General features: G+C 40.8%; 1 protein-coding gene across 1 annotated transcript in view; it reads right to left on the bottom strand.

The window, feature by feature from the left end:
* Positions 1–19,081, bottom strand: part of csrnp3 (cysteine-serine-rich nuclear protein 3) — a 44,378-nt gene extending 25,297 nt beyond the window's left edge. Inside the window, exons 1-2 of the mRNA XM_079562905.1 lie at positions 18,751–19,081; positions 17,903–17,947 (exon numbers count right to left, since the gene is read on the bottom strand). Coding sequence (XP_079419031.1) covers positions 17,903–17,947; positions 18,751–18,753 — 48 coding nt within the window. The 5' untranslated portion in view covers positions 18,754–19,081. The remainder of the gene's footprint in view (positions 1–17,902; positions 17,948–18,750) is intronic.
* Between the last annotated feature and the right edge of the window lie 2,748 nt (positions 19,082–21,829).

Genomic DNA, 21,829 nt, shown 5'->3' with positions numbered 1-21,829 from the left:
CAAGTTGATTGTTGAGTGATTTTTGAAACGTTTGGGAACCCCTGGACTAGATAATAAAACATGCAAGACTTCAACGCTTCTGGGGGATTTTTCTCAAGAGTGTTGAGTGTTGTGGAGTTTCACCTCCGGCCAATAAAGCTAAATTTAAGTATGTCTTAAGGATAAGTAATAATATTTGAATTAAAGCTGAAAAACTACATGTAATGTGACTGTTGTTGGTAGAGCAGTTTCGGTGGTGGAGGGGGGGGGCTTGTTCTGCCATGAGGGATAAGACTGTGGCTTTTTGAGGGATCTATGAGGGTTAATTGCGCAGCCTTAACATGTGCTACACATGCCTGCGAATCGAACTGAGGAGAAATGAAGCAAGACGGTTATGGATTTTAATTTCCCTCACTGCAAAGTTGCATAATTCAGATAATATACAGCTTTAGAATTGCATTTCTGAAAGTATTTTTTTGATATAAAAGAGAATGAGATCTATGGCAGAAGTGGGCGCAAGAGGGTTTCTGTTAAACTTTTAACAAGCAATGAATAGAACAGTGGATATGATCTGCCTGTTTAGCTGCTTGAATAGAAAAGACATTGTGTACGGTATTTTAGGTCATCAAAGTTAGCTAAAAGGGCGAACAATGAAGTATCAAGTAGATGTAATTATTATAAAGGCTCTACTGCAACCACATTAAACCTGAGAATTCATCCTGTGAATTCATTTACCGTCAAATAGACAAATAGAAGCGGACCGCCGGCCTCGTGTTGTATGTTGTGATAGAATCCCCTGGCATGCGGAGCTCATATTGTAAGCATCAAAGACACATAAGGATTTGCGTATATCTGACAGCCACAGTGAATTCGTAATGAGAATTAGTGTCATCATTTGTAACCAAATAGAACGTAATTGACAGAAAAGAGAAAGCGTCCGCGCTGATAAAAATGGCTGCACAATGACGGGAAGGGGAAGAAAAAAAAAACGTGTCTGCGCGATATCGTTGCAGTTTTTTTTTTTTACTCAAATTCAACACAGTATGTTCCAGTAAAGTGAAACAAAAGTCGTTTTTTTTCCCCATCAAATTGTGTCAAAACAAGGCAAGAAAATTCCAACTGTTTTCGACTGTGTTGTAAAAACGTGTGAATCTCAGTCAGATGGAAAAAATATGTTTGCAAAAAACAAAAAAAAGAGTAAAACAAGGATGGGCTACAGTGATATTAGTGGGAACTGTGCGGTAAGAGAGAGAGAGAGAGCCATGATGTCACGCTCACACTCAATTAGACTGTGTGTCAACATCGGGGTCCTGCACTTCCTCGTACAGGAGCGAAAGCCCACGGGTTTCAAGCCAGACTGCCTCCACTCCACCGCAAATAACGGGCGCGCACTGCAGCAGCGGGAGGAGAGAGCTCGAGCAGAAGTAAACGCATTTATTTACAAGCCCATACGTCCACTTGTTTTCTCATCGGTCTCCGCCGCAAAAGTGTCACATGACCCCACCTCGGAGTGTCCTCGGTGAACTCCAGCGCGAGCACCACTGCACTATCACCCCCTCCACCATCCCCCCACCCCCCCAGTCCTGCTCCAGCCGTGCCGCCCCAAACACACTGTTTCATTATGAAACGTAATCAAGCAACAAAGTAGACACTGAATCCTTTCGAGCGATACCAAACTCCTTGAAGTACTGTGGAGAGATCAGCCCGTTATATTCTGAGTACACAAAGAATATGTAGCCAACATACTGCGTGGTCACATCTTATTTCTTTATTCAAATGCCTTCAAGGAGCATTGATGAACTTTTTTTCAGTATTTAAAGGCCTTGTAGTACCCAAGTTTTTCTTAAGTTCTTCAGTATATTAAGCTTTTTTCCCAATGTAGGAACCTTCTCCAGTTCTCGGTGGCCTTACAATACCAGCCCCCCTTTTGATCATTTTCCGACATAGGCGAACAGGAACTGGGCCACTTTTGGAGGAACTTTTTCAGCTCCTAGTACTTTTTAAACCAGGAACTCTTTGCTGACGTAGTTTTTTGTAGCTAGAAACGTATGGAAGGCAAATGCAAATGTGACATACACACAACCCAGCGGAGATGTCAAGCCAGTTACGCTCACCTGCTTTAATCTTCCATGTGTGGTTCTCCTCTTTTTTTTTTTTTTGCATCGAGAACAGAAGTGATACAACACCGTGAAGCCCACTCATTGCTCACTGTATGTCTTGCTCAAAAATGAAAATTGCACGCAGTATAAAGTGTGATCTGGAACCAGCGGATACATAATGCAAAGTTTGTTTTGCCTACAGCGCGGTAGTGCGAACACGAGCACAAGGGACAAGAGGAGGTACAGGGGGGTTTCGTTGACAGTCCCCATGAACTACTTTGTTTGAAAACGCCTATGAGGCTTAGGATTAGTGTTAGGCAGTGGTGGGAGGAGCACAGAAAAATTGTGCTCATGTAAACGTATACAAATTGCATGGCTAAAATCAACTCAATTACAGTAACGTGAGTACTTTGTTACTTTTCCCCCACTGGCATTAGTGTTATTTATATTTTCAGACAAACCAACTCGTAGATCTATCCAAAATTACAGCAGACTCTCCCTCCTGAGCAGACGATCTAGCACTAACCATACATAAATAACACAGAAAGCTAACCCCACTGCTAATGATGGCTTCATGCTACATGCTAAAGCTAGCTTCCAGCGCCGGTTTTTCCACTTCTACTTGACTATTTGCTGTGTCAAAACATCCATATGGACTCAGTTTGGACTCGACTTTCTCTGTGTGTGATAAATGTTTATAATTTGCAAGAAAACGGCCACCGATGATATATATAGTTAAACCAAAACAAATGGGTACGGTGCCTTTAATAAAATGAGTTGGGCTTCATGTCAACACATTGCAAAACTAATTTAATTTTGCCATGTGTTGACACGACTGAATCAAATCAATTCAATTCAATTCAAGCACATATAGCACAGTTAAAACAACTACAGTCGTCGTCAAAGTGCTTCACAATAATCACATCTGATGTGTGCACAGACATGAAGGTAAGTGTCACATGATTCTTTTACTGTAAAGTGGACCTGTTTCATTCTCCTGCTCTAATCTCTAAAGCACATCAAGTGGTTTTCTTGGCTACAAAGTGATTTATAAATAGATCTGCCTCCTTGTTCAAAACATAGACTAGATTAGATGTAATGCACACACATGATTTTAAACGCTCCTTATTATCAATTGTCTCTCTTTTCTAACCAGTAAAAAAATCTCCAAAGAATAATTTGGTTAAAAGGATGTAAATGATCAAGTATCAGTCACTTGAAAGTCTTTTCTGATCCTAAAGGGAAGCGTTCATTTTCTGAGATGATAATCAAAGCCTCCAGAGCGCGGCTGAAGGTAACAGGCAGAATCACTGTCTTGTTCCAGTCATTGACTCATCCGCACTGCTTTAATGATTCATCTATAGCATCTCACAAACACGTTGCTCCATTACGTAAAAACGCAAACGGAGGAAATGTTGAGGAGGAGACATTTGACATTTTTACACCACTGCACCAGCGACGCTGACCTATATTAGCTCTCGCTCACAGGAGGCGTCCTTGTTTCAATCCAGGAAGGCACAAACAGCTTTGCTTTGTGGATTCTGACTGCGTGGGCCGATTGAAATTCAATTGAAAGGAGAGACCCGGTGACAGAAGCAAATTCAACCCATTTGTTTGACTAATTAATTTAGCAAACGGCGTGTTTCTGTTTAAAAATCAAATAAGCAAGTGTTATTAACCTTGATGTCAAAAACAGTTTCTGGCAAGGCATTTCGCAAATATCACCGGAATCCCCTTTCACAAGTTAATTGGGGTATATCTATTCTGGGGCATGCTCCAAATAACGGACGAAACTATTCCAGGAGCACAGTCACTGTTTATACTTTGCTTGCCCTTTTCAATGGAAGATTTCCTATTTATTTATCATTTGTATCATTATGGAAATCCTGCTTTTAAAGTGAAAAACTAGAGTGGATAATAACAACTCCAGCAGCATAATATGAGATATATTTATATTGTGGCAATAACAATTTGGAAATATTGTACAGCCCTATTCTCTGCCCATTCACTGACAGCGCACACACTCAATAATTTGAAAATCTCATCTCAATTGTACAAAGCCCTAGAAGTGACATGAATGAGGGGGGTGAAATGGGGGAGGGGCTTAGTTGGGGCCCCAATTTACAAAGTCGGGGGGCAGATAGCCTAACTAGCGTGTGCCAGCAGGCGGCGGGGGCCCCACACACGGGGCTACATCTGCAAATGTGGCTAATCAGGAAGCAAAGTCAGTGTCATGCATTGTGTACACATCCATCTACAACCTTCTTCAAACTGCTGTATCCTTCAAAAGAGGCCACATGACGTCAAGATCCATTTTAAAGTGCATGTGACAGGTTTTAATGCTTTTGAAAATATGACTGATTTAGGTAAATAATGAACCTTTTCTTTCAGTAAAGCTGCCAAATAATGAAGAAATGTTGTTATTTTTATTTTAATGTTTAAGCTCCTGACAGGAAGTGACATAGATACAGACGGCATCTCTGGAGTCGCCCATATATGGTTATGTTTGAAGCAGTTGAAGGGGAAAACAAAGAGGAGAAAATCTAAACTTTTAATAATTGCTCCAAAACTACTTAAACAAACGCTGAATTATCAATATATTTTTCAACCCAATAAAGATACAAAGACATGGAAAGGAGCAAAGTAGTTTGACTGCCCATAATTACATAAATAATTAACGGAGAATCATGTTAGCATCATGCTACATGCTAACGCTAGCTACAACTGCAATCTATAATCTGCTGTGAAAAAACATCCATATGGACTCGATTAAGACTTTACTTTACTTGTATGTGATGAATATGTTTATATTCCACCAGAAAACAGCCACAAAGAGTGAAAAATGGTGTTTCCCATAACATACTTCCTTCCCCTCGCCGAGGCCACGCCCCTTTTATGACGCCATGCCATCTGTATCTATAGATAGAGGTAAATTTCCATAGCAGTTTCACTCATTTCCCATTGATGTAACATCGTCGACAGTTTATAATCCTCTATGTCACTCAGTGTCCAATAAAGAAGTGAAACTATAAACATCACAATAATTGTCAAACTAAAGAAAACTGGGTACATGTTTTAGCAAAATCTTAAATATAATTGTGCTACCTATGTTTGAGCATAAATTGTCTAATGTGTCATATTCATTTTAAATATCTTTCCGAGATGATATAACAGTGCTGAAAACGCTTAATGTCCTTGTAAGTGATGCCAAGATTAGAATAAAGATATCTCTCTCGTCAATCGTCATGTTGCCGTAGACTGAAGTGGACTATCCTTTCACACACGCTGGTCAGGGTCTAAGATATTGTGCTTATATGGAGGATTATTGCATATAAGCAATTTGCCCCGACTTAATCACCCCATTTCATTCCTCACTCATGTCACTTCCACGTCTCCCGCACAATTACAACCTCTGACAGGACAATAACACGTAAATGTTCACCTAGTTTGGCCTGCACTGCACCGCACTGACTCTGCAACTTTGTCATTTCCCTAATCACATCACAAATGCAGCCACGCCAAGGCAATTAAATCATGCCACAGCGCTGTGTCCCGTTTCTATCTCCTCACAGCCACTGGCCCTTAACCTGTCAGTCCCATTGAACTTGGACAAAGCCGCTGACCCCATTAATATGTTTTACGGCAATCAGCGCCGCCTTTATCCGCCTTATTACTCAACACGAGTACCCCACACAGGTTGCAGAATCCCCGGCAAATGCCATAAAAACAGTTTACAACCGATGGCGGGGAGGGCATAAAAACAAGCCGTATTTCAATTGCAAAAAAAAAAAAAAAATCCACAGTCAGAGCTTTGCCAAGTGACATGACGGCACTTGCGGATCAAACGTCCATAAACAGGCTAAAGTAAAGAGGGAAAGTGCTATCAGGAACGCCCACGTGTTTGAAGAGCTGCATGGGAAAAATGGTTGGAGAGAAGCTGGTCAGATAGAAGTCGACCTCTTGAGGGTCAGGAACAGATTAATGAGGAAAAAAATCATACGTTTTTGGTGAGTTAACAGGCTGGCGTGGTTGGCAAAATGTGTTTTCTGATTTGTAGCTTGTATTAAGCTAAGTGGTCGGTTTAATGTGATAATGCAGTGGTTTTATACAGCGGTGGTGGTAAGCGACAATAACAGTCACCGCTGCCTTTATAGGACAATGCCGTAGTGTGGTCAGAGCTGGAATCGAACCGACAACACTTCCTGTTGTAAGATGACCATTCTTTCCCCCTTAAGGACTGTCACTTTGTGTAAATTACAGGTTAAAAATGGACCGCTGAAAACTGCAGTGTTGGACTCGGTGACATATTTCAGAGTAAACGTCCGTCTCATTTCTTCTGCCAATCGTATATGCCGTTCAATATGGCTGTTCTCATGACAGACTACTAATGTTTCCACTGCCTTGAAGCGCACATTCATAATCCCAGATGGCTTGGCACGTCGTTCTATTCATTCTGGCTTTCCTTGTTTGAAGGTTTTGTTTTTTTTTATTCGTTATTCGTGGGGTGCGCTCCAGAGGAACCAGCCGACGGACGAAACAAAAACTGTGGGTCTGCGAAAATACGTGTAACTCCGTCGTCAGAGGACCAGCAAAAGCACTGTTTAGAGTCACAATTTAGCATGAGTGAGTTGTTTAAATATTAGTACTGCATAATGAGAATGTACATGTAGTGTTATAGTCCATAAGGGAAAATAATAATCAAGAGCAGGCGCACTGGGGAGTTAGCGTCACAAAATGATCACATTTCCAGCATCTCAACAATCTCACTTAAGGCGAGACACTGCAGGTGAATAGGGAAAAAATGTATATTTACAGATATCAATTTGAAACTGTTGCTGTAGATCACTGGCATAAATGTGAAAAAAAAAAATACATTGCAAGTTTTATGTCATTTTATCTTTTCATATAAGAACAAGGTGTTTTATGCCTAAAAATGCCCCAAATTTCCCATCTTTTCTGCGACAAAATCTGAATAATGGATAGAGCTACATTCAAATTTATGCTTTCATTTTATTGATGAATGAGCTACCAAGACTTTTTCAGAGGGGATTTTGGATTTCTTGTTTAGTTTTAAAATAAGCTGTTTTTTAGTGGAAAAATTTGTAAAAATGTAATTTTCGCCTTATTTTTTGACATTCAAAACTCAATAAATGGGGCTAGAGATTAAGCAATAAAAAATACCTCTGAAAAAATTCTTCCAAATATTGTTCAGTCCAACGCTGGAAAATGGGAAGTCTTTAGGTCCGACTGACGTGGACATAGTGTCGCCACAATGACAGAAAAATGTGTTTTGAGAAAAAGGCCCTTGAAATTGTGTTCTCCCATATAAGTCTATGGGGGAACATTGAATCAGCGCAATATTTAAACATGTTATTGTGAAGATTAGGTATATTTTCTGTTTCCGGGTGAAAGCTTGTATGTTCAGAGACCAATTTGGCACAAAATCTGAAAACTGAAAAAATTTAGTTTTGCCAGTAGTGTCTCCTCCTTAAAGGCACTGAAATAAACAGAATACGCATTGAAAAGGGAATCTAAAGACCTAGTGCTTAGTTCATGTACTTTTAACAGCAACTCGGCTTTTTCTACTGTATCTAAATCTCCGCGCAATGAAGGGAAAATAATCAACCTGTCAACATCTTGGCATATTCCAAAATTATACGCTGTAAAGCAATTGTAAAGAGAGAAATAGATTGACGTGCAAAGAGCTATTTTTAGTGACTTAAACAGTTTTTTCTTTTTTTTTTTCTCCAATATTACGGTACATTTGAAAATTCAGTATATTGTGCAGGAGGCTCTCTGATAAACAAATCCCTGAAAAGCACAAAAGAATCAGAGCCAGACTGAGGCTGTGCTCGCGCTCATCCATCACTGGTGTCGCACACGCCATAAACGGCAACCTTGAGCGCGGAGGGAGGGTGGGATCGTGGGAGGAAGAGGGAGAAAGAGAGAGAGAGAGAGAGAGAGAGAGAGAGAGAGAGAGAGAGAGAGAGAGAGAGAGAGGAAAAGCAGGGCAGAGAGGCACAGAGGGGGGGCTAAGGTCTCAGCTGGACTCCCCGGAGGAGCCGCTGTGGCCTGCATGATTGCACACACGCAGATGATGTCAGCGGAGAGAGAGGATCCCAAAAGTAAGCGGCGCTCTTACAGTCGCCGGCCGCTGTTGGTACAGTCGGCGTCAAATTAGAGGCCGGCGCCTTTAGGAGGTCAGACACGCGCTTCTTCTGTCCTCTGCTCGGAATGACAGTCATTCGCCTCTGTTTGTCAATTTGGAACCATGGCGACCAAACAAAGAAGGAGAAACGAGGACAGAGAGACATTCATTTATGAGGATGTATAGCAGGGATATAACGAAAAACATCAACAATCTTATGAAGAGTTATTCCTTATCTAATGAGATCTGTTATATTAACTTGAGTGTAAAGAAAACCTCACCTCATGGATAGATTTTTTGATATTAGTCGCTCAAATAAGGAGCAAATGTTCTTATTTCCAGACAATGCCACTTTTTTATGCAGTTAGGAGTAATCGCTTCCTTACAACTTTGTGCATATGTAGATAATTCAATCCAGTGAATGAAATATCAATTAGCGTTGATGGAACCGATTTGTCTTGTCAAATCCAGGCTGCTGGTCTACATTGTGCACCGCTTCATTGGCACGTGCAAGGAAACACAAAGGATTCAATGTGAGGTCATGTGGAGATGCTGCAGAGAGCAATTCACGGGGTCACCTTAACCACATTTGTCAAACCTCTCTGGCGTTGTCGGTCAAATGGAAAAGACGAAGTAAACCTAAAACATCCACATTAGTTGTTAATTCAATTCACTGTTGACCTGCTGACACAGCCCAATTAAACGCACAATTAAACACAAAGGATCCATGTATCTATACACATTTGTTACAATGTGTATTGTGTGTGTACTATTAATATAGACCTGAAAATGGGGGTGTAATATATTTCCCACCAATTTGCACACTAGAGCAGGGGTTCCCAAATTAACAATATAAGAGGCACATTTTTATCAGGGGGGACATTTTCAATTTGGCTTAATAATCTTTATGTCAGTTGTTTATCTTGTTGTTTGATGTAATTCAGTTATACATACAATTCTAATGACAAAATGTGCTAATAAAATGTGATTATTTTTTAAAGTCAGAAGGTAAAATTTTAAATAAACTGCTTCAATTAAAAGAAATGGATTGAAGACATTAAATCATAATCAGAAATGATTAGCAGCATCTTAAGATCGCTGGGAACACCGCTTTAATCACTTGCAACAATAAAGTATGTATGTGTGTATCGCACACATGGGTCCTGGCAATGACAGCGCGTCAGCACCAAATTTACCAAACAGTGTCTATTGTATCCACACTCTCCTCCAGCTTTGTCTGAATCCCACATATGCAGAGGGAAAAACACGGCACAATTAAACACAAAGGAATCCAGTTAGGGCCATGTAGCGACATCTACAGATTTATGCAAATGAGCCTTTCACATGCGCTCTGTACATTTGTTAACTCACACTGGCCCCGAGGCAGCAGACGGATGAAAAAGGAGGTTGTGTGTGTGTGGGGGGGGGGGGTGAGGTGAGCAGGGGTGGGATGAGGAGCGATAGGAGAGGGAGGGGGGGTGTAGTGGGCGGTGAGGGAGATAGGGAGGGGGGCTGCTCAGCACTCAGCACACGGAGGAGAGCTGAAGCCTGCCCGTGCCCAGGCCGGCTGCTGCAAACCGGCGCTGGGAACCATTGATCTGCTCTTCCACTCCATAGAACAATAGAGGAAGCATGCTTCCTGATTAGGCACATGTCAAACGTAAGGCCCGAGGGCGAAACGCAACACAAAACCTGTAGAACATATTGGTTCCTTCCTGTAGGATGAAAGCTTCAATGCAAAATAAGAGAAAATACAGTATATCCAACAACAGATAACAACAATAGTCTAGCCTGTTGCCACCCACATGTTTTTTTAACCACAGCTTCATAAAATCATGTGGTTTATAGCAGTTTATAGCAATGAACTGGTTGTGAGAAATAGAAGAGAAAGAAACAAGCTTCCTCCTCCACATTATTATCACATATAAAAAACTACATGCCGTGTTATGCTACTGTGTTATTTCAATAGGTGTGCACAATTTATCAAATTTTACCCAAATTCTTATTACATATGGTCTCAATAATCAGCAGGTGTCAGACCCACAACCAATCCTGTAATTATCAATATTATTAGTAAAAGGTACTTAAAACAATGATCATAACGTAATATAAATAAAAGGGGGGCATTCTATTTCTTCATTGGTCTTGTCATACAGTACACTGCTAAACCAGCCAAAAAACAAACAAAACGCAGCATGTGCTTACAAAATACTCAAAGCTACAATCAATGTACAATTTAATCTGGCTTCTTTTTCAAGCACATTTTGTAAACATAAAAAGTAAAGTAAATAAAAGCAGCATGAACAACAATAAAAACAACCAATAGTCTAGTCAATGTAAATGCTCAAGTTGCAACTGCATGAGTGCCATACACACTTAACGTATTATCTTATTAGAAAGCTATTGTATTGCACTCACTCATTTGTTTACATACACTGTTAAGACCCAGTGAAATCAATATCCACCAGCTGTTCAGGTGAATGCTTTATATTAGCGGGAAGCGGGGATCCTTACGGCGCGTTAATTTGCCACCTCAAGAGCTTTGTTTAAAAAAAAGGAGTAGCGATCAAACGTACCCTATAGCCGGCAAGTGGAAACGCAAACTCCACAGCTCATTCAGACTAATGTTTTCAATCGCTGTAATTCAGCTCACACAGAGCAGGGGGCATAATCAGGTACCCCCGGCCACGTGTCAATCACAATGCCTGTCTAAATTATTCACGCCTTTATATTTTATTTATGACGAGATTTTCCCATGCCACCTGAAAGTTCGCAAAAGCCGGTTCGCCGGCAGAAACGGAGCTGCCGAGGCGTTTCATGCAGACAGCGGCTGCTTTCATCTCACGCGCAGACTGAGGGGGAAAGGAGTTGGGATGGAGGGGGGTGGGGGGGGCGCTCGTATTCTGCAGACAAGCCTTATCATTTATATATAGAGAGTATCGTGTTAAGATCTCAGAGAGTTTTCATATGCAAAACATTCGCAACAGTTATCTGGGAAGAGTCGTAAAGTAGGCCAACACAGCGTGCTCCTGCAGTTATGAGAAAGCAATGTTCTTTCAATGAAGATGTATAGGCTCTGTGCATGGAGGGTGTCTATTTGACTTCCTGTTAGCCGGTGTAGGGTAAAGACCATGGAGATAAAAAGGAGAAGCGGCGTTCCCTGACGTATGCAGACAGTCAGCAAGTCGGCTGGTCCGGGAGACTTTTCGGTGTCTATTTGCCAGCTCAGTGTATTTTTCCTATATCCATTAGCATTAGCCAGCAAACTAAAAATATGAACAATCCAGATGTTTTCAGCTGTTGTCAAACCAAAAATAAATGGGACATTTCACGTCGGTTCCAGACACCTGAACGGAAGTGGGAGGGGCTGTAGAAATCTATATACATTGATGATAAAGAAACCACCGAAATTATATAAATGCCATGAAACAAACAAAACAGCCCTCCCTCTCGCTAGCATTGCTCCGTTGCCACCCTATTCATTTGTATGGGATAAAACCAATGGCCGCTGGTTGCTCTGCTTTCTGACCGCGCTGGACGCTAGGGCTCGCCATTGCTGTAGAACCTCCATATAGGAGTGGCAAAACAAGTTAGTTTTCCATTAGAAAGCATTGTACTTTACACACGTTCTAAGCGACAGTAAAGCCTGGTTTCTATTTTTTTTTAAACGATATTGCTCCTGTGATAACGCTGTGTTATTTGCAATTAAGGAAACCAGGCTGGTTTTGTATATTAATGAGGGCCGGACATTGATTGACAGGCCGTTAGCATTAGAGCTAATGGCGCGGGCTCAGTTACAATCGAACAACGCGCCCCAGTGAAGATTCCGCCCTTTTGCCCTTTTTAGGAACATGCTCTGTCAAAGCTGGGTAGGAGGAGTCTGCAAATCCGCCATAGATTCCCTTTCGAACGTGGTCATTTTGGCAGGAAACGGGAAGGAGTAAGCAGACGACGGCTAACAAAGTGTGCGCATGACAGGCTCAGATAGCTTAAGACATTTCTGTGATTTCTATGATCCGCCTACTTCCTGTTCACATTTTAACATAAATTAAAATAAAAATAAGATTTTAAAAAAAACAGAAGTTTTAAAAATACTTCAAGCCGAGTGTGTTTCATCAAAATTAGTTCAGCTAGTCGTGCTATTTTAACATTAGTTAGCGTCAAATTAAGGCTAGCTGTTAGCGTCAATGCTAAAACGTTTACAGACGTCTCCTCAGGTTTAGTATTTGCATCCCAAGCAAACTTTTCAACATGTTGTAAGTACTTATCCAACAGTTGCAGCCATGTACTGCTTATTTATTTATTCCAACAAGACACGGCTACTCTCCATAGTAATAAAACGCAGACAGGACGGAAACAGTCGTTACCCAGTTAGCACCATGTTTCTAAGTGATTGAATACATGAGATCATAGAGTATCCATGAAACAAATCCACTCAACTTTTCCAGCACAAACAGGCCGCGTGAAGATGATTTCCTGCCACACAATTTCATCAAGACTCGTACATATGTGTGATATGCGGCAAGTGACATGATCTTCATTTTCACCTTCACCATGGGTCTGTGCGTGTACATGAGAACAGAAGGAGAGATTTAGTGTTACACCTTATTCTGTGAAACGCAGCTCATTTGTATGCATATCTCAGAGGCAGCGTAAAACTAGGGTGTAAAATACAGTGGCTTTTGAGCATCAAAGTTTGTAAATTAGTGTGATTTGTATTGTGGCTTATTGTGGCACTATATCTTTGGACAATAGTTAGTTGACAATAGTTAGACCAGGAATTGATACAAATTGCAAAGACTTCAATTTCAGCTTTGCTTCACCAAAAATTGACTGGTTTCATGCAATCATTTAGAAACTACTGCCCCCAAACAGTAGTAAATGAAAAAGGCTATTGTGAAACGTTTTTGCTTAGTTGCTCAAATTGGCGTATAAAGATTCAATAACCTTTTGCAATCATGTCCAGGAACTCAATGCCGCATGTCAATTGCAGACATGCATAAAGGTCATTGTTCTAAAGGATTGGGGCTGGATGTTTATAATCCAATTTGCTTTTATCTGTCTCTTGTTACTTGTACATTTTATCAATATAATTTGCCAAAAACTTCCAATTTAAATGTGCCAATTTAAAGTCGATTTTGGGAAGCATGTATTCCATCCTCGACTAAATAAACACTGCTCTGTCTTCGGTCTTTTGTTTTTGACTTTCAAAGGAGGCACACTGGTGATTTTTTTGTGATAGGCTGTGTAATCAATGTCACTGTGGTTAATTTTAGCTTTTCATCCTCACAGCACAACAGCAGAGGAAGATTCCGTTTTGTCTTGTGCTGTAGATGTTCATTCTTAAAAAAGAAGCTAAATTGAAAGCTCAGATTGGGGCACGCGCCACAATAGCATCCACGTAGCGACATACTTGCTCACCGACAAATACAACTCATTAAGGCTGGAAAATATGTCTTTCTTCTCAACTCTTAATTAGCCGGCGCCAGACAAAAGATTCCGAAAAAGGTGTCATGGCAACATCTCAAGAGAGAGCCGTGTCCTGACCGTGTAAAAGCCCAGAGCTCAGCCATGGGAAGGGCAAAGGGGGGGGGTACCAAAAAAAAAAACACAGTCACATCAAAAGCTACTAAACTGGAACCACAAACCCCGCTGGGATGCACAAAGCCAGGCTGTAATCTAAAAGGTTGGTATTAGCTCACACTACACTCCTACTGTAAGACTGACTGATGCTGCCGTTTTCATTAGGAGCCGAAGATGAGAAGCATCAATTAAATCATGTACGGTGGATATTAATGAGGTTGATTATGAAACGTGAAACGAAAGAAGCAGCTGCATTGTGTAACAGAGCTATAGCTTCCGAAGCAATGAGAATACAAGAAGAAAAATTGACTCACAAACTCACAAATGTTTAAAAAAAAAAAAAATAGTCTGCATGGCTGTAAGATCGACCTTCAAAACCCCTCACTGGATGACTAAGCCTGGGCTATTTTACATAAAATGCTGTTAGCCAGAAAGTATAATTGCCTGATACATATTTTAAACTTTTGGTGGGGAAAAAGACTTACCCTTATTAAAAAAGAAAAGAAAAAAAAATCACATAGAAAGGTGTATTTTGGTTGTAACAAGCCGAGGCTGCAATGTTAGGAGAGTAGAAAGAGACAAATATCTCCATTTGGCCAAAATATAACTTACACAGTTATGCCAGGAGGATCACAATATGTAATCTGTAAACCTGTAAAACTAAAGTAAAATAAGTAAAGTAAAATCTATTGTCAATGATAGATGAGAGAAATATTAAACAGCCTGATTTCTTAAGCTGATGTAACACCCACTGCTCCTTGTCTCGGGTGGTCAGACAGCTGTTCTGTACCTGTCCATCATATTCAGTGAGCATCCAGCATAGGGTGACCAGACGTCCCAGTTTACCCAGGACAGTCCCGGCTTCCAAACATCTGCCCCGTGTCCCTGTGAGTTGATCCAAAACCAGTGATTTGTCTCGGTTTTAAACAATCTCTGTCCCAAGTGTCCCGGTTTCCAGAGCCATGCCCAAGGCAGCGTTTTGGCGAGAAAGTTTCCATAACAGCTGAACCAATTAAAACGCTCAGAAGTCCATCACCTCAATGCAAATGGATTTATTTGATTACATGAGACTTCTACAGACAACATGGGGGGAAAAGTCACGATTTGGATCCCCCATAAATGTTCACTTTTGTTTTGTTATAATGTAGGAAATCTGGTCACCCGGATCTAGCGCATTTATCATATTTATCTCGCTCCTCTAGGCTAAAAAGAATAAAGAAATCTGCAATAGTTCTGTAAACCGACCCTGTAACCATCCTCCAACATTGGTGTCAATTTCCATTCATTGATAAAAACCTCCATCCCTAAACTTAACACAGACGTACTTTTGTTCATAAATACTAAAAGGAGAATAACTATAGATCTATGACAAATAACTTCAATCCAAGAGTCAAATGAATAAGCACTGTGCTGTTTATCACTCAGGGATATTGTCAGATGCATAATCCAAGGCCAATCGGATACGCCATCAAACACTGTGACCCTTAACCCTATGTCAATAAATCTAAATGAGCCCCTAGATCCTTCATCAAACCGCGAACTCTTGTTGTTCCACATAAAAGGATCCAAAATTGATTGTGAACCTTTCTTCCACTGCGATAAGTCACCCACTCTCGACTCCTCGCGGGGACTCTGCTCACCGCCGCGAAGCCATAACACCTTTTCTGCCGTGAATCTTTTAAAAGGATGCCGGCGTTCGCTGCTATCAAGCCTTAGCCATCTGCGCTACAGTATGTAACAGCAGCACGGCATGAATCACTTATTCAAATCAGGCCCCCGGTCTTAATGATGCGGCTTTTTCGCGAGTAAATACATCTATTTAATGTTTCAATGTCCTCATACTCTCCCAGCCACACGTACTAATTAAATTCAGCTCCTCAAGAGAACGGCGAGCTGATAAATCGAGGAGGCAGATGGATCCGAGGAAAGGGGGAAGGAAAAAAAAGGAAATACAGTGGTATGTGGAGAGGCCCCGCTCCCCGCAAACGCACCACCCACCCCCTTCACCTTTCAGAACCCGATCACAAAGATGGCCAGGGCTCCTGTGATAGCGCGCACGGCAAAGACCCTTTTTTTCTCTCTCTCTCTCTCTCTCTCTCGCTTAACAAAGGGAGAAAGGGCGGCTGTGCGAGATGGTGATAACATATAATTTCTAATTTAAAAATGTAAATGTAACAGATGTACTGCGTATACCGAAACGGAAGTGCACTGGCTAGGACCTTGGACACGCTGAGCCGTTTAAGCACAAATCACCAGGGTTATATCCAACTTTTTTTCCATTTTGATCATAATCTTCATCACAAAGCTAATGAAAAATCTGTACAGAGAATAAATGCAATCTCAGGCCTCTCATTGTACATATTTTGTTCGATAATATTTGCCCCCGTCATAATATGGAGTAAACTACAGCAGCAGCATAATCATCCCTGCTTGAGAAAGTCTCCTCAGCAGGTCTAACCAATTAAAGCAAACCAAATCAAGAACCAGCCACAAGGGCGGAACAGTGTAAAAGCTTTCATGCCAACATGTCTGTCTCTCCGTAAATGTTCCAAACGCTTACGGTAAAACCGAATGCGATATCTACTTAGCAATGACTTGTTTCGGAAGCATCATTTCGCTGACACACACAAGTCATGTTTTGCTCGCCATGGAGCTTTCATTAAGTCAAGTCAGCATTGGTAGTCCATTATTCCACGCCAAAGACTAGGAAAAGCGGCTATTCTCCAATGACCACATAAAGTGTTTTCATGAGGCACAGGACTCATAAAAATAAAAAAGTAATAGCGCACAACACAAGGCCCGGACTGAACATTAAACCACAAACACACATATTACATTTTTTTGGACGACTTATAACAATTGATATAATGTTAATGCTGTACAACAACAACAGCCTATACGTCTTACTGCAACCACTACTACTACTACTTCTACTACAAAATGCACGTACAGTATGACCAATGCAGGCATGGATATAAATCAGCAACTGCAGGTCGATGCCTCATATCAAGATCCAAAAGTATTTCTTTTTCCCTACAAACTATAATCATTAGAGCCATGAAAGAAGGGAATATGTTGCCAGGAGCTTTAGTTCATATAAAACAAGGATCTGAGAGGGTCGTACTTGGTCATCGAGCAGACATGATCGGAAACAATGTATAGGTATATAGGTATATTTTTACTCTTTGCCGTGTTTTGGAGACTGAAGTGTCAACTGTATGTATTTATAACTGTAAAATGTTATTGATTATGCTAATGATGGTACTATGCTAAGAAATGTAACGAAAATGAATGGAGGATGAACAATTTGAATGTATCTCTTGAAAAGATGTTAATGAACTAATTGCTTTTTTTAAAGGACCCCTGGAAGATTAGCTGGTTCACTACTATTACTACTACTACTACTACTACTTCTACTGCTACAAGTAGGGCTGCACAATTAATCGCAATAAATCAAAACTAATTGTCAAAATTAGCAAAACGCAAAGCCTGTAATATCCATGGCTAACAACAAAGTATCCTGCCTCCATTGAGTCTTCCTATTTATACAAATGTGCCAAAAGCAATGTCCTGAAATGGTAGTAATTGATATTGATAATTAGCTATTGTTCCAAAAATAAGCAGCGCTAACGACTACTTACTAACCAAATTTACGACGACCAAATTTACAGCACAGAGAAGACATGAACTCGGGCATTTGGCTCCTGATCAGAAGGTCATTTCTGGTTCCTAACATTACACAACACGACTTCATAACCTGGGAACCCGCACGTCTGATTAACAAACAAAACATGAATCCACAAGGTAATAACATAACCCCAAATGTACAACATCCTCTTTTCATCGCGCTGAAATCAAAAGGCGTCTCCGGCGAGAGCGTCGCAGCTGTCTTATTTGTATTGACTAAGACACCTTTGTCTGCCTCAGTATCACATCATATCTCGTTATCAGAGGGTCTTTTGTGGCGAGTGTGGCAACAGTTGTGCGGCCGCTTTTGAACGCCGCGCGCACTACAGGCACAAATTCAATATGTTAATGCGCGGAAAGACTGGCAGCGTGACGGCTCTGATGTGCGAGGAGATGAAGCACTTACCTTTTGCAAAGATATATTAGAAAACTGCAACACGCCGCTTCTGTTCTGTGGAAATAATAAGAGAGGGATTATTTATTAATGCTTGAATGAGAGAGTGAGGGCAAAGTGATCACACCAGAACAGCGGCTTTTGAGCTTGACGGCTTGTGCTGCTTGTGCTATGAGCTGATCTTGAAGTTTTTTTGGCTGTAAACATGATGTAAACTTCACCGTTTTGACATTGACGCGTGGGTGATTGACAGGGATTTATCTTAATCTCTTTGTGAGCCACTCTTTTTCTTTTATAGGGAGAGAGACAGAGGGGAGGAGGTGGTGCGGGGTGAAGGGGGTGGTGGTGGTGGTGGTGGTGGCATCCCCCTGGGGAAAGCAGCAGGGGGAACAGACTCTGCTTCCTTTGCCTGATTCTCAGCAGGGACCCCCACTCACTGCTGTCCCGGCATTGTCAGTAGCTTAGGACTGGAGAGCCATTTGGCCACAAAGCAATACAATGACTTGAGGCGCACACAGATTTGGACTTATAGGCTGTGCCTTCTTTATAATGACAAAGATATCAGGGGGGGTTCATTTAACAAGTAACATCTTCATTATAGTTATTGGGACGGATTGCATATCTTTCGACGCGGTAAATAAAATGAATGGTTCAGCACATTCTTTATCATATTAATGTTAATAAGAGTGGCCCACAAGAGTTCAGACAAATGGATCACACAGATTGTCCCATCGTTAACAAATTGCCAGATTGACCTAGTACACTACACAGCTTATGATAAATGTTATTGTTTAATACAATATAGACACGTATCATTCTATGAACAAGACAGGAATTAAGATATGGATAATTTGACTCACCATTCATTTCGTTACTATCATGCATCCAGTGAATGACGCCCCTCTCTCTGAGCACTTTCCTCCCTTACGCACGTACGCGTGGCTGTCAGCGCTAAGGACCGGTCAGTCTGGTAACTCAGTCCTATTCAACAGCGTTTTCAGCAGGAGCCGGTAACACTGTCGCATACACGAACCACAGATGCAGCTCTCCTTCCGGCTGCACGAGGAACAATGGTGCAGCAGTGGACTGACAGCTCCGCGGACAACGTGACTAGCTCTGGCCAATCGTGGCTCGTTTCTTGGACGGCTGAGCCGCAGCGCGCACACACCGCTGTATCTTCATGTGCCATGGATGTGCTCAGAGAATCATACAATGTGAACACAAACTTGCCCCAATTTCAGCATCCGTTCTTACGCAATTATAGCAAGCTTTATTGCCTTTTTTATGTGTGCTCCCACTGGGTCCTAACTGTAACATCCGGCTGTGGTATGACTGTGGTTAATTGAGGCAGAAACTAAACAAGCAAAAGAAACATCTGGCGCGGCCACATCCACCACCCCCGCTTAAAGCACTACACTTCACCAGTCTATCAGTCACAGAGAAACAGCCTGGAGCTGGGCAGCATAAGCTTTACCTTTCCTCGCACAATGGAGGGGGATTTTTATCCAGTTACGCACGCCATCTTGTGGACAGAATTGCACATTGCTCCATTTTTTTTATTTTATTTGTATTACTGCTTAACTTTCCTTCACAATTGGAGGATTGCCCGCTTAAATGTATAATCACATTCGAAGTAAATACAGCAATTATGCAAGCTCAAGCTGCTTATACACGTAGGATCATATAATCGTGTTCAGCATGTGTATACTGGAATTATTGAGAGTTTTTATATGTCCTATGTGATGTTCTACAGCTTGCTAGGTGATGATACAATAACTGAACAGAAAGTACCCAGACTGCCTTATTACTGCCAGCTCAGCAACTTGTAGCTACACTCTCTCGACTGGAACTCACCGCATTCCCTCGAGGTGTCACATTACCTTGTAACTGCTCTGCTCCATGTGGTCGAGAGGCCGCTGGCCGCGTCTGTAAATCCCATAGCAAACACTAGTGGGCGCTCTCATGCTTAAAATCCTCTCCACGTTGACGCTGCTTTAGGAGAGGTGCGTCATCATCACAAAGAAAGGATCAATCCGAGTGTGTGCTGTTGCATGACTGTTGCTGACTCTCTCTGCTGCTTGCCTTCCTCCATCTGCCCTGGCGTGTTAGTGAGTACACATAGTAAAGCCCAAGTGGCTCTGGGATTCCCTGCGAACACAAACAGTTTTAATTTTATATGACGCATGGTGAGCTATAGGCTCATTGTCAAGAAAGAAAACAGCAACAACAAAACTCCTTTTCTCATTTATTTAAATAGGACCGCTTAGATGCACTTTTAAGTGCTTAAAACGGAAAGTTCATTGAGCTATAGTCACTTTTTATCAGAGCCCAGTATCAACAGTATAGCTATAGACTATAGACTGCCTCCCTGCCTCTATCTATCTATCTATCTATCTATCTATCTATCTATCTATCTATCTATCTATCTATCTATCTATCTATCTATCTATCTATCAATCAGTCTATCTAGTATCTATCTATCTATCTATCTATCTATCTATCTATCAATCAGTCTATCTAGTATCTATCTATCTAACTATCTATCTATCTATCTATCTAGAATCTATCTAGTATCTACCTATCTATCTATCTATCTATCTATCTATCTATCTATCTATCTATCTATCTAACTATCTATCTATCTATCTATCTATCTATCTATCTATCAATCAGTCTATCTAGTATCTATCTATCTATCTATCTATCTATCTATCAATCAGTCTATCTAGTATCTATCTATCTATCTATCTATCTGTCTGTCTATCAATCTATCTAGTATCTATCTAGTATCTACCTATCTATCTATCTATCTATCTATCTATCTATCTATCTATCTATCTATCTATCTACTATCTATCTATCTATCTAGTATCTATCTATCTATCTATCTATCAATCAGTCTATCTAGTATCTATCTATCTATCTATCTGTCTATCTATCTATCTATCTAGAATCTATCTAGTATCTACCTATCTATCTATCTATCTATCTATCTATCAATCAGTCTATCTAGTATCTATCTATCTATCTATCTATCTATCTATCTATCTATCTATCTATCTATCTATCTATCTATCTATCTATCTATCTATCTATCTATCTATCAATCAATCAATCTATCTAGTATCTATCTATCTATCTATCTATCTATCTATCTATCTATCTATCTATCTATCTATCTATCTATCTATCTGTCCATCTTGTATCTATTTACTTACCAACTAACTAACTAACTAACTAACTAACTAACTAACTATGTAACTAACTATGTAACTAACCAACAACGAACTATCTATTCAAGAAAGTTAATTATATGTTCTGTGTAGATAAAAAGTATTAACATTTTAACATTTTACATCCAGGTCAGGTCCCGTCGCCTCCTCCCTCGTCAGTCTCTATTCTGCTGGGTCTGTATCAAGCCTATACCATTATCCAATTCAGGCCTGGAAACTTTTGATCTCAACCCTAACCTTTTACCTTTAAATACCATTTTCATCAATACATTGAGTTTCCAGGCGTGCAGTGAAAAGAAAGTGGTCGTTATCTGTGTGTAACCCGATGGCATGATGTGAGTAGATAAACACAGTGGAGCGCATGACACGGGGCCCGATGCTGCTCTGAATTATGCATTCCTCTCAGGTTAACCGTGGGTATCCAGTGTCCTTCATTCAGCCTGCTCCACCAGGGATCGGCCATAAAGACAATTTAGTGTAATCTGCTGGCAGAAGACAATCTATAGTCTCATTTGTTGGGAAGAAAGGTGAGTTTGTGTTTACAGTGGTTTCAGAAAGTGTTCCCTCTAGTTCCTATTAGATTATGCATCATTCGGATACTGATAATGGGACAAGGGATAAAGTGCATATGACACATTAGATATTTCTTTTTACAAGAAGATATTAACGATTATAGTGAAGATTTGCCTTTAAAATTACATGGTTT

The sequence above is a fragment of the Gobius niger genome (assembly GCF_951799975.1).
Source record: "Gobius niger genome assembly, chromosome: 9".
Taxonomy (NCBI): domain Eukaryota; kingdom Metazoa; phylum Chordata; class Actinopteri; order Gobiiformes; family Gobiidae; genus Gobius; species Gobius niger.
This window is presented reverse-complemented; position numbering and strand designations above follow the sequence as displayed.